At 36.1% G+C, this 13102-nt stretch overlaps 1 protein-coding gene across 3 annotated transcripts in view; it reads left to right on the forward strand.

Annotated features, from left to right (window-relative positions):
• Positions 1-13102, forward strand: part of ORC5 (origin recognition complex subunit 5) — a 75482-nt gene that overhangs the window by 36148 nt on the left and 26232 nt on the right. For all 3 annotated transcript variants that reach the window (XM_054080246.1, XM_054080267.1, XM_054080257.1), the window contains exon 13: positions 1621-1731. In XM_054080246.1, coding sequence (XP_053936221.1) covers positions 1621-1731 — 111 coding nt within the window. The remainder of the gene's footprint in view (positions 1-1620; positions 1732-13102) is intronic.

A 13102-nucleotide genomic window follows, 5' to 3' on the forward strand; every position in this document is an offset into this window, starting at 1 on the left:
AAGAGTCTGACCCCATCCTCTTGACAGCGGCCCTTTAGATATTTATAATTATTAGCTCTCTATTTCATTTTTCTATAAGGGAAGCAGAAGAGAAAAAAAAAAAAAAAGAAAGAGAAACTAAAATGGTGAAATCAGCCAAAATATAAAAAAACAATTTGGTGGAAACGAATGAGCAGTTAATACATTTTATTCCTCAAGAGATGGCTAATTGAATTTTTTTAAAAATTACATTTTAAAAAGTGAAATTCACAGAAGAACCAAAGTGGAAAAGGATCTCTGCTCTAGTCCAACACACCTGCTCAAGCAGGGTCACCTAGAGGAGGTTGCTCAGGACCATGCCCAGCTGAGTTTTTGATATCTGCAAGCTTGGAGACTGCACGGCCTACCTAGACAGTTGCAGTGCCTAACTACCCTCAGGGTGAGAAAAAAAAAAAAAAAAGGTTTTTTAATGTTTGACTATAGTTTCCTGAATTCCTGTTTGTCCCCATTGCCACTGGAAACTGCTCAGAAGAGTCCGTCTCGGTCATCTTTACATTCCTTATCAGGTATTTTGATGAATTCCCCCTGAACCATTTTTTCTCATGGTTAAACAACCGCAGTGTTCTCGGCCTCTCCGTGTGTGACAGGCGCTCCAATCCCTTCATCGTCTTCATGGCCGTGTTCAGTTTGCAGGTTAAGACAGGCAGATGTAGGTGTCTATGAGTATAGTGGCCAGTAAAGCTCCTGCAGTATTGAGAGGGGACCTTCTCAAGCTACATGGAGAGTGATTTGCTTACTGGCCCCTGGACATCTACCAGGGGGGGTTCTGGCTCCCTTGACTGGATCTTTATAAGGTACAATAAGAATGAATTGTTGTACTGACGGTTTTTGAATCCATTTGATTTAGTTTAGTGAGGAACTCTTGTTGTGGCTTTGCATTTCTCACAAGAGGCTTTGGCTAAAAAAGGAAGCGGATAAATCGATAATTGAGCAGAATCTTCTCCTCTTACAATTTTTCAAAATGTAAATGCTAGTAAAGTATTTGTCTTTAGTAAGCAAACACACAAAAATATACTTAAAAGTTTTTTAATGGTTTTATAGATTTGTAAAAAACACTGTTCTGTTATGTGCAGTTCTTTGTAAGTGATTGTGGATTATAGACTAACCGTAGACAGTGGAATAAATCTAAACCTTTAATTATTTTTTCACTAGCTAAAAATTCTGTGTGCTTTTAAGAAGCCTAACATGCCTTACTGTTGATAAACTGTAAAGAAAACTATTTGTGCCTTGAGAATGCCATAAACTAAAGTTTTTCCTCTTTAATCCTAGACTGGGCAAGGCAATTTAATAGGTCACTGGATTTATAGATTTACTTGACAGGAAATTTGGCATCACATTCTCTGTTGTAGCTAAAAAATGTTCTTATTTGTTGTGCAGTTTGTACTCTTGCCATATTAAATAGAGCTGTAGGTTTAGATTTTCATCTTGATCAATAAGCATATATTCAGTGTTTTCTATAATATCTAAATAGGCTCTGTGAAGTCTACTGTGAATTATTGTGCATGCCCAGAGAGTGAGGGTAACATCTTGTGGTATTCCAAAAAAGAACTGTTGGATTGAAAAGTCTTGTTTCTGTTGCAGACCAGCAGTCATCTCATTGGGCCAAAGCCGTTTCCCCTGGACAGACTGTTAGCAATATTATACAGCATTGTGGACAACAGAGTTGCTCCAACTGCAAATATATTTTCCCAGGTGAGTGTATAGTTACTTTCTTTGTTTCCTTTTTACCGTCTGGAATTTTTGAAAATGTTTTACATTGGTTTTTTGTAACTCATCACGCTAATGAAGTGTAATGAGAAAACAACCGCAACAGTGATTTAAGCTGAAGGCTCAGGATAGTATTTATCTGTATTAATAGCTAAGAACTCAAGATTTATCGGTGTAATGGTCTGAAACCTTCTAATAGCTGACTTTTTCCTGATTCCAGACTGTGATCTGTGTTGATTAGTTACTTGGCTTCTCACTTAAGTCTTTTAGCCTATTTATATTTCAGTTTAGGTGTATAAATATTCACTGTCTTATGGCCGAAGGTAGTCGCTTTTTAACACACGTTACGAAAATGTAGTGGTGAAGAAGGAGCAGAGGAAAGAAGAACGTATTTGCAGGTGAAAGGTGTTTCCTATGATACATGTGTCTTAGAGATAACATTTTTCATTTGGACCAGATTTAACATTCTAGCAGAGGAGAGTCAGTATACCGTTTCACTAGGTGGCAGCATAAATTGTAGAGTTGAGTAGAATTAAGTAAATAGGATTTTCTCCAGAGCTCTCGGTTTTGTCAAGTGTAAATATCTGGTGTAAATAAAGATAATTTTCTGTTGTCAACTTGATTCTTAGATCTTTCATGTCCAGTTTAGAAGATCTTCTTTCCTGCTCTCCAGTTGTGCTTAACTTTTATTTATAGAAATACTTCTACCTTTCCTTGTTAGGTCTCAAACGTAACCAAAGATTACTTAAACCTGATGTCTGTGTTCATGTAAAGTTCTAGGAAATATGTGCTCAAGACACCTGAACAATTTCGCTGATGCTGTAACCATCACTGTTCAGAGTTCACACAAATGTTTGGCAAAATTAATCTCCCAAATTTGTAGAATAACTAACCATAAATATGTGTACTGTAAAATCAGGCAGTAGAGGAGCTAGAAAATTATGCTTTATTTAATCAGTGGTATGTGAATATCTTTAATAGTGGTGGGGACCCATATTTTGTGCTTTACATATATTTTCTCTCAAGCTCCTGTACTTAAAGCTTATTATATGACCTGAGGCATGAGAAATTATTAAGACAACAATCTCAATCTGCTAATTTACTTTTTTTTTTGTAATTAGATTTTCCATTTGTAATTTTTTTAAATTAATTTTTCATTTACTTTTTTTGTAATTGGATGAGTGATTCACCTTGGTTTCACTTGTGCTCTAAATCTACTGATGATCCATCACGTAGGTACTTCTTGTTTTAAGCCTTTTCTTCTTTCTTCTACTCTGCCTTATTTTCTTCAAGCGTTTGAAGACATTGTCACTGTGATCTTCCAACAAAATTCAATTTGTAAGACGGAAGGAGTGCCACCTTTAATGCATAAGGTGAAAGAACAGGCAAGATGCAAAACAATTGACTGTTCAACTGTAACTGTCAAATTACGAACAGTGTCAAGGAGCAAATTCCGGTTTAATTTATTCAAGTAAAGTGAAAGGGAATGATGATGACAAGACTGGGAGCACTATACAGTAAAATTTGTGTAGGATGTTACCTGTATATTATTCTCTTATTTTGGCTATCAATTTCGTTTTGGTGTTCTTGAGACATGAATGTATTACATAACAGAGTTTTACTGTCTATTTTCAAAATTAATATTTCTGCATATTTAACATGCATTCCAGGTAAAAGAACAGATGTCATTATTCTAATATGTAGTTAAGTAGTACTGAAGGTGTAGTTTGTACATGGAGTTGATTCCCCTTTAGAAAATATTCAAATAATACTTCATCCTAATTTAGAGTGTACACTAGATGGCAGTGTCACCAAAGAATAGCCGTAATTTTTTATTTTTCTGCATATATGCAGATTAAACTGTAGTGATATAAAAAAAATGCATTAAACCTTAACTATGTTAGGGCAAACAAGTCTAAATTAAATGTTTGTATCAAAATAAAATTTTATAAATAGGTTTTGAAATGTTTTTAATTAAAAAACCTAATGTTTTGCATTAAATTTTAATTAAAAATCCTTGAAATGCCTAATGCAAAGTAACATAAAATACAACAAATTTTAACATAGATTTTAGAGGTAGTTTAATCATAATATTTTATCACTTTTTTTTCTTGAATAGTCAAAATAATTTATATTCCACTGATTTTTGCCATTAGTTATTCTGTAAATAAATTTTTCAAGGAAAGTAAATATTTAGGAACTGTTTATCCTTAGTAGTATCGATCCATTTTGCTGTTAGATACCACAAGCTTTGATTTTCTTGTTTGTCTGTAGTGCATGGAAATCATTCTTGAATTGTGCAGAGGTTTCAAATGTTTAAAGTCAAATATTTCGCTTCTTAAGTGATTCAACATTAATTTTATGTGCTTTTTCATTTGTAAACTAAGAGGCTATACAGGAACCAAATACTGCATAACTCTCCCAATGTACCATCAGAAAATAGCATGCTTTGGCTTTAAAGTTGATCAACAATCTCAGTCAAGAGTCAAAAAGGACTAGCAGCTGCTTTAAGATATGTCATGTTGCTGATTTTGTGGTATTTCTTATCACATCTTGTTTCTGTGCATAATTTCTATTCACATGAAAATTCTGCTTATTAGCTTTTCAAAAATGAAACATGCTAATAAGCAGCAAATCTTCAATTTTGTGTTTAATGCTATGGTTTATTGAAAATGTTTCGGTTTTACTAAATGGAACTTCAACTTAAAATTTAAATCCTATTCTAACTTTTGCCTTTTAATGTTAATTAGTCCTCAAAACGGTCTCATACTTCATATGTTAACACAATCCTTTCAGAAACAGGATCTTTGCAATGATACAAGACTGCATTTTTCTTGTAGTAGCTTCTTGCTGTAGTGAGGTTTGATGTGAAAGGATTGAGTTTGTTCATTTTGGTTTTGCTTACCAACTAGCATAACGGAGTAGCACCAGGAGGCAAAAAAAACCCCCTGAAACATGCAAATTTCCATTTCTGCAAATGAAAATTGTTCCAGTTGCCTCCTTAAAAGTTGAAATTTACCTTCTTGTGCTGTTTTAAAGTTACATTTTCATACACCTAGTGAGGATTGTTTGAGAGGAAGTTAAAGTAAGGGGTTTTTTTATTTTATGTGTGACTATTGATGTCAGTACATCTGTGACTATAGATCCACATTCACTGAGAAATTTTCAGTGTTTCTTTTTCTCCAGAATATTCTATCTTTTTCTTAGTAGTTCTGATTTGTCGCAATATAGTTCTTTAATGTACTGTGTGTTACTGCAACATGGCACTGAATTTGTTTGTTTGAATTTATTTACTTAGTTTTTAAATCAAGAGATAATGGAGGTTAAAGCATGACTGATTTCTGCAGCCATTTCAGAGGACAAGGTCTTTAAGAGTTTTTCTTCAGCTATACTTTTGTATAATAATTTAACAGGTTAAAGATGATATTACCACCACTGAGCAGTTAAGTTTTGTGCCTGGGATGGAACTTGCATAATTTAGGTTCTGGTCAGATATACGGCTGGATTGAGTGTCTGGCTGAAGTATTTTAAAAGGTAAAAACATTATTTGTAATGGTAAAAAAAAAAGCAACTGTACTTTCACTCAATTATAGAAACAGTGTAACAGTGCAGGATACAATCTGCATCCTGCAACAACAAATAAGTCATCAGGTTTTGTTACCTAGGTACAAAAGTTGATGCTTTCAGGCTTAGGGAACAATCAGGAGTAGAATTTCTGAGTCCACGTGGACCCAATGTGTGGAATATGAAATGTTCATTGTGTCCAAGTGCAATTATTGTAGAAGAGAGTGGTACAAAGAAACGCAAGTGCATTTTGCAGAGGTTCTTTAGGTCTACTCTGTTCTGGTTTGTAAGATGGAGTAGTATTTTGCTTTTGGTTTTTCACATTTACACAGAAATATTACATTACTCTCTTTATAAAAATGTGTATTATAGGTCAGAGGAGTGCATTTATGCACAAGAATTGTCAGCACCAATTTAAATTAAATCAGCTCATTCTCATTGGAGGGGGCAGGGGCTGTTAATTTCATATCATGACCAGTGAGCAAGTAGATATTTTTGTTGCTATCATTTACATTATGATTTAAAAACCAAAATTAACTGATAATTTTGCTATCTAGGAAGTTTTTGATATTTAGATGACCAGATAGAGTCAGTGCTAAAATTTTACCTAAAATGATTGAGAAGTTTATAGCAAACAGTAGCTATGTAAGTGTGTGGGATGGCTTCTGGTAGAATATATTTCTGTGCTGTTCTCAGATGAGCTTAGCATTCAGAATGTCATGATTGACGTTTATATAATGGTGAGATTTCTTGTTTTCTTGTTAAATGTTTTAAGAAAAAAAAGATTTTTAATCTCACATATTATATTGCAAACTGATTCAAGGCATAATTACAGTATATCATGTGTCTGAATTTGGAGAGTGTCTTATTTTGTTTTGTACACCCATTGGGCAGTACTCAGCAGCAGTACCTCAAAATTAGCGAGAAATTTGAATAGTTGTATACAAAAATGTTATTATTTTATATGTTGTTAAAATGTTGAGTTATTAAGTAGTGAACATCATGAGATGATTATAGAAGTTAGTGTTATTTTTATAAATTCTTGGATTCTAGACTTAAATTGCAGGAACGAATGTCATCAGCCTCTTCCCTATTGTTTTAATCTGCAAGTTGCTGTTTTCGTTTTACTGTCCTACTCTTGCTTCAGAGGAAAGTACGTAAAATTACGCAGTGTAATCCAGTTTGGCTACAGGACTAGTCATCCCCAGCATGGTCCTGCTCTTAATTTCTTTTGAGGGCAGCATTTACTTTTACAAAAAGAGCTTAAAACCTTTTTTCTTTTTACTTCATTCAACTATTTTCATTCATCTGTTAAGATTTATGGTATACCTCTCTGTCTAGTCCCACAGAAGGCCTTTGCTTTGCAGCCTCGCAGTGACAGGAATGATTGAATATAAACCACAGATTCTGGGGTTACCTCTCCTCTTTCAGTGCAAGTGAAGCGACATGAACAATCTTTTACAGAACAGGATATTTAGTCTTAGTCTTATATTAGTCTTATATAGTGTCATTTACAACACTCATATGTAATTTTTGCATCCCCTGTGTTTTTCCTTCTCCCCATGGGTTTGCATTGCAGCTTTTTGATCCCGTGACTCCGTGGTTCCCCACACCTAAAAGATGTTTTAATTGTTAGACCGGCTTTCTTAGTGATTGGCAAATTTGTAGCTGCATTTGTTTTAAAAAGTTTAATTGTTGTATTTGATCCCAATGCCTGTATCCTTTTATAAGCATATTATGCATTAGAAATCCTTTATTTTGCTATATCGGTCTATTGATTAGAAAGCACAGTAGTCTATTGATCAGTACTCTTGATTTTCATTAGGTTTGGGAAGAAGATGATAAAAGGTAATAAATAACTTATTTTCTCATTTTCTGTTATTGGTCGCAGGACTAATCTAGCAGAAATTCATGAGCTGAAATGGGAACTTAATGTGATGCACAGCATGGTGACTTAGGTTAGCGTTTTGACACTGACTATGGCAGCTTGAGAGAGCCTGCTGTTAATGGAAAGAGAAAGGAGAAAACATTACTTACTTTCAACCAAATAACTATTTTCTTATATCTTAGCATGGCTATGAATAGAAATAAAAGTATTCTTAGTTCAAGTAGTACTTCCTACTTAAAATTATGAAGAAACTAACATGCTTGATTCCTTCTAGTTTCAGTTGATACAGAAAAAATCTTTTAGAAAAACTAATTAAGTTTGAGCTGCATTACGTTGTTTGACCTCGTTTGATCTTGTTTTCATTTTGGGGAGTATACTGTAAATACCGCTTTAAAATCTCTTGGGAGGCTTTCTTAATCAAATTCTCTTCCATTCTTTTTGAATTCTTTCTTTTCGGTAATTTAAAGTAGAAAACTTATCTTATTTCTGCAAAGAGCTTCTGGTAATAGTATCCAACTTGGCACTTGACTGTTGTGAATTACTGAAAAGCAGTTTTATGGGAGAAGTTTTGTTTATGACGAAGGGAGAGAGAGGGAGCAAAGTCTTCAGATCAGAATGAGTTTTATCAGGAAGATAAAAGGAATTCGTAAATCTGTTCTGTCTTTTAGCTAAAAAATTGACTCATTTAAAAACTTTCTTGCTGTTTAATCTTAGTTTTTTTTATTTCAGTAGCATCTACCAAAGGATTTGCAGACTCATGTAAATCACTCAGTATATGTTAAGGCTTTCTAAAATTGATTTACAATGAACTTGTGCTTTTCAAATATAATCAAATAAAAAAATGTGGTTTTGAGGTAGGTATGCAAGTTTGCTACAGTAGTGATAAAGAGTTTTATATACTCTCTGAATCTGTTACTACCTTTCTCAAACAATTCAGATGGCCCTGTGAATTTGTTATACATAGCTCTGTGCCCTTCACGTCTTAGATTGCGTTCTATGTGACATAGAGAATGTGCTGCATCAACCAGCAGTTTCTTTAACTTCTGTTCTCTTGGTGTGTTATTTGTAAACAGCATTTGAAGCTTCAAATTTTAACTTATCTGTGAAAATGTGTTAGTGTATAAAAGAAGTAAATGTGGATACATGAAAGATGAAACAGTTTCACTCCTTCCAAACTCTGTCCTTTCCTTCTCTTTCTTTAGATACTTATTTAGAAATTGGTTGCATGTACTTAGAGGAAGGAACATTGTTTAATGCTCCAGGAACAAATTCACACTGTGTTTACATCAAGCAGTTGCAGCTGAAGCTTGTTAGTGATTTCCTCCGAGATTAAAAAAAAAATTATTCACTGTGGTACATGAACTCCTATTGTTTGGAGATAAATAATCGGCTCATCCCCTCTTTAGGGAAGAACAAAGAACATAATAGTACATCTGGTTCATCTGTTAAGACAGCAAAGATTAATTAAGCAAGTACGCACAACCTCTCTTCATAGCATATATATCTAAAACTAGCTTGGGTATGCTAAGTTTTCTAATCCCTTTGCTTTAACCATTTAGTGTATGCACCTAATCTATTCCAGAATCACCAGCTGTTTATAGAAATAAGTTAGGACACAATAGTAAGATAAGGTAGATTGGAGAGTTAAGGTAGAGTTCATTAGTTCACTTGCAAATCTCTTGATTTAAAATGATACGACGAGGAGGAAATAACACTAGAAAGAACCTGTTGAGCCCTCAGGTGACATCGTAAACACTCTTCAAAATGTCTCTCTTAAGGATAACATGACTGGTTTCTCTGGCAATTTGGATCCCAGCCAGTTTCAGGGAATGAATCATCTCTTTATTGAGCATTGGTCTAGAACCTGGTTCACTGAAATGCAACTTCAAAACTAGAACTAGCCCTTGTGGTCAAATAGTTATATTGATTGTCCCTGTTTCTTCACTTCCCTGGTGGCTAGAACTAATGTCTAGTTCCAGGTTTAAGACTACTCAAGACAAATTTTTCCTGGTTTATGTTTTGCTGCCATTGTCTTTTAGTCTAAATAGACTTACTTGATCCTTGGTGTTTACTTCAGCAGAGCTGTAATGATGCAGATTTCCTGTCAAGATCTTAATTTTACAAGCCTTCACTTATTAAATATGTCTTTTACTTCTCTGCACATACGGTAATGAATATAATTGCAACTTCAATAACAGCACAAAATATGGTTCAGAATCACTGGTGGAAGAGTTGGGTATGAGTTTGTTCCTTTTACTGATAATCTCCGTGGACTAGTTCTGACGTCATCCCTGTCTGCCTCTCCCTACCTAACATGCTTTTACGCCTCCTTATATAGATGAGATTCTCTTTAGGTGCTAACACTCCACCTGTCACTTCAATACAGATAATTTTGCTGTATTACATGTGAAATAAATTTCTAGCATTACACCTGCGTGAGGGACCCCTTCCAGTTTTTTATGAGGTTGGAAAGTCTCCAGGCTGTATACATGTGCAATGTTAGAGCACAAGGTAGTGAAATGGTACATTAAAGAGTGTGTTAGAGCACTTCGGTGGATACTTGTACAGTTTCTGCCCTGCCAGCTACAGTCAGCTCTAGCTACTGACTTTGTACTTGATATCCCTTCTCCTCCTCTGGAAACCCTGTGCTGCTTTCCATGTTCGTTTGATAGGGGATAGTAAGTCTTGCCACAGTATCTTGGAATAAAGCAGCTGCATTACACTTACTTTGAAAGAGAGGATGTTAAAATATGAAGGTTGTTGATGAAAATGCCCCTTGATAGGTGAGGAATAGTTAAGAATTGACATAATCTCTCTCTTCTCCATCTATAGATTTGAAAACAGGAAAATATTTGGAGGGAGTAGTGTGACATCTCACTTATGAAAAGTTTATATTGATAAACATTGCAAATATTGCTGCTTTAAAGTATGAAGAGTGACAGAATAAGAAGCTAAAATCAGCCATCAGTCGGACTCAGAAAAGCTTAATTCAGAAAAATATGTTTTTAAAAAAAAAAATCGCTGTGATTTGGCTAATCAACAGATGAATATGCTGTGCAGTTTGTGATTATGATGATTTTTGTTATTATTTTAAAGATTGAAAATGGTGCTGTGTATCTGAGGGTGCATTAGGTGCTGCACAAGGCCTCTGTCCGTACTACCTTATGATTTAATTTCTTACATGAGGTTAGGGAAGGCAGATAGAAGAAATCATGTGATTGTTTTGAATGAGATTGGTTTTATTTATATTTGAGTGTCTGTACAGTAGAAGTGTATCTGAACTAGTCAGTGTGCTTTTCTAGTTAACAGAGAGAAACAGGAATGCGAAGAACAGGATCCCATGCATGCTGATGTAGATACGAACACCTAAAACCTCTCTTGCTTATCAGAAGTTTTAGAATCATAGAATGGTTTGGATTGGCAGGGACACCTTCCACTGGATCAAGTTGCTCAAAGCCCTATCCAACTGGACCTGGAACACCTCCAGGGATGGGGCAGCTATGACTTCTCTGGGCAACTTGTGCCTGTGCCGCACCCTAACAGTAAAAAAATTATTCCTAATATCTAATCTAAATCCACCCTCTTTCATCTTGAAACCATTCCCTCTTGTTCTGTTCCTGCACTCCCTGATAAAGAGCCCCTCCACATCTTTCCTGTAGACTGCCTTTAAGTACTGGAAAGCTGCTCTTAGGTCTCCCTGTATCCTTCTCTTCTCTAGGCTGAACAAACCCAGCTCTCTCAAGCTGTCCTCATAGGAGAGGTTCTTCAGCTCTCTGATGATCTTCATGTCCCTCCCTTGGACTCACTCTCACAGATCCATGTCTTTCCCAAACAGGGGAAATAATTGATATATACACTGTCACATTCATTCCATAACTCCTGTGGATAAGTTGGCCATTGTATACTTGGGAAGAGCAAGCCTGGAGTTGTGTTGCATAGCTGGCAGTGGAAATTTCCAATTTGATGTGATACTGGGTCTTTGTAACAATTCATGTAGAGCATTGAAAGGCACCTTTTAGTGTGCATGTTTTTACATAAGTAGTTTTTTTCTCCTACCTGCTCAGCTTCCATAAATGTTTCTTGAAATATAGTACAAATGAAGTGTGGGAAATTCATCATCCTTTTGTGAACATTTTAAAACGTTCCAGTATGAAGAGCAGAATTTACAGATGAAACATCTGTGTCTTCTGAAAGGTTCTGAATTCAGACTCTTGCTTAGTATTGAGTTTAAAAAGACAGGAGAGGTAGCTGGAGTGTTTATTAAAAGGCATAGATAGAGAAGATGAAGACCCAAGATGATGCAGTTTAATAATTGAGGAGTGTTTGATATATTGTAGACCATCTGTGACCTATATAAAATGTACAAGAGGGCATACCTAAGCAAGATTATGAAAGAGAATGTCAAAAGAGAAAGTCAGAAACAAACTGAGGAATAGCATACATAAAAATTGTAATACTTGATACAGCAAGTAAACAGATTGACTTACGGGATTACTACACAGACATGAGAAGAAAACTGAAGATTGTTGTTACAAAATGATCTTTTCCAGCCTTTTTATTTATTACTAGCATATGGTCTAGGAAGACTTTTTGCAACAGATATTTTCTAGCCTGGAGCGGCCTCTAATGGATACATAACACTAATGGTGTAGAGGAAAGCTTTTTAATAATTTGTGTAACTGTAGTGCCTGTGAAAGATGCTACACTGTCAGTCTAGAATGGGAAACTGAAGTAATGTGTTCTGATCCACTGAACAGGTATAGCAGGAGCAGTGGTTTAGTGGTGGCCTTGGCAGTGCTAAGTGAAGGCTTGGACGCGATGATCTTAAAGGTGTTTTCCAACCTAAATGTTTCTATGATTCTACAATATCTCTGTATTGCTTTTTAATTATATCCTGAAAAATCTATCTTTTAACTGACTGCCTATTAGTTAGTAGTGACAGAGACTTGCCATTTAACTTTATCGTCAAAACTTAGCTCTTACAAATGAGCTTTTGACATAGCTAAGCTTTTTGTTTGAATTATTCCCTGGAAGTGTTCAAAAAGTGTGTAGACATGGCACTTCGTAACATGGTTTAGCATGGTGGTATTGGACTGGTGGTTAAACTGGATGGTCTTAGAGGTCTTTTCCAACCATTTTGATCCAACCTTCCATACAAGGACAGGCTGAGAGGATTGGGCTTGTTCAGCCTGGGGAAGAGAAGGCTCAGAGGAGATCCTATAGTGACTTTCCAGTACCTGAAGGCGGGGGCCTACAGGAAAGCTGGGGAGGGGCTATTCGTAAAGGCTTGTGGTGATACAATGAGGGGGAGCGGATATAAACTGGAGAGGGATAGATTTAGGCTTGATATAAGGAAGAATTTCTTTACCATGGGAGTAGTTGAGGCACTGGCACAGGTTGCCCAGGGAAGCTGTGGCTGCCCCATCCCTGGAGGTGTTCAAGGCCAGGTTGGATGGGGCCTTGGACAGCCTGACCTAGGGGATGTCCCTGCCCATGGCAGGGGCTTGGAACTGGATGATCTTTAAGGTCCTTTCCAACCCTAACTATTCTATGATTCTATGATTAACCTGTATCATAAACTGCATTGGGCCGCCAGTGGAAGTAGTGAAGGGGGAAGGGTTGCTGACTGTGGGGACTGGCGGGCTGACTGGAGCTGTTGCATGGGAGGCTGGTCAGCCAGTCAACACATGCTTGGCCTGTGTTTTCCTTCCCTCCCAGTCAAAGCAAAAAGCAGTAAGACCTCGCTTACCTTGAAGTAATCATTGCAAGCCACTAGACTGTGGAGTGCTATTTGACCCCTTAATTTAGCACATTTTCTGTGGCTGTGACCAGAACCAAACCACTTCTTAATGACTGGGAGAAGCAAAAAGGTACAGGTGCAGAGTTAGTATGGCAGTATTTCCT

This window comes from Cuculus canorus, chromosome 1 (assembly GCF_017976375.1).
Source record: "Cuculus canorus isolate bCucCan1 chromosome 1, bCucCan1.pri, whole genome shotgun sequence".
Classification (NCBI taxonomy): domain Eukaryota; kingdom Metazoa; phylum Chordata; class Aves; order Cuculiformes; family Cuculidae; genus Cuculus; species Cuculus canorus.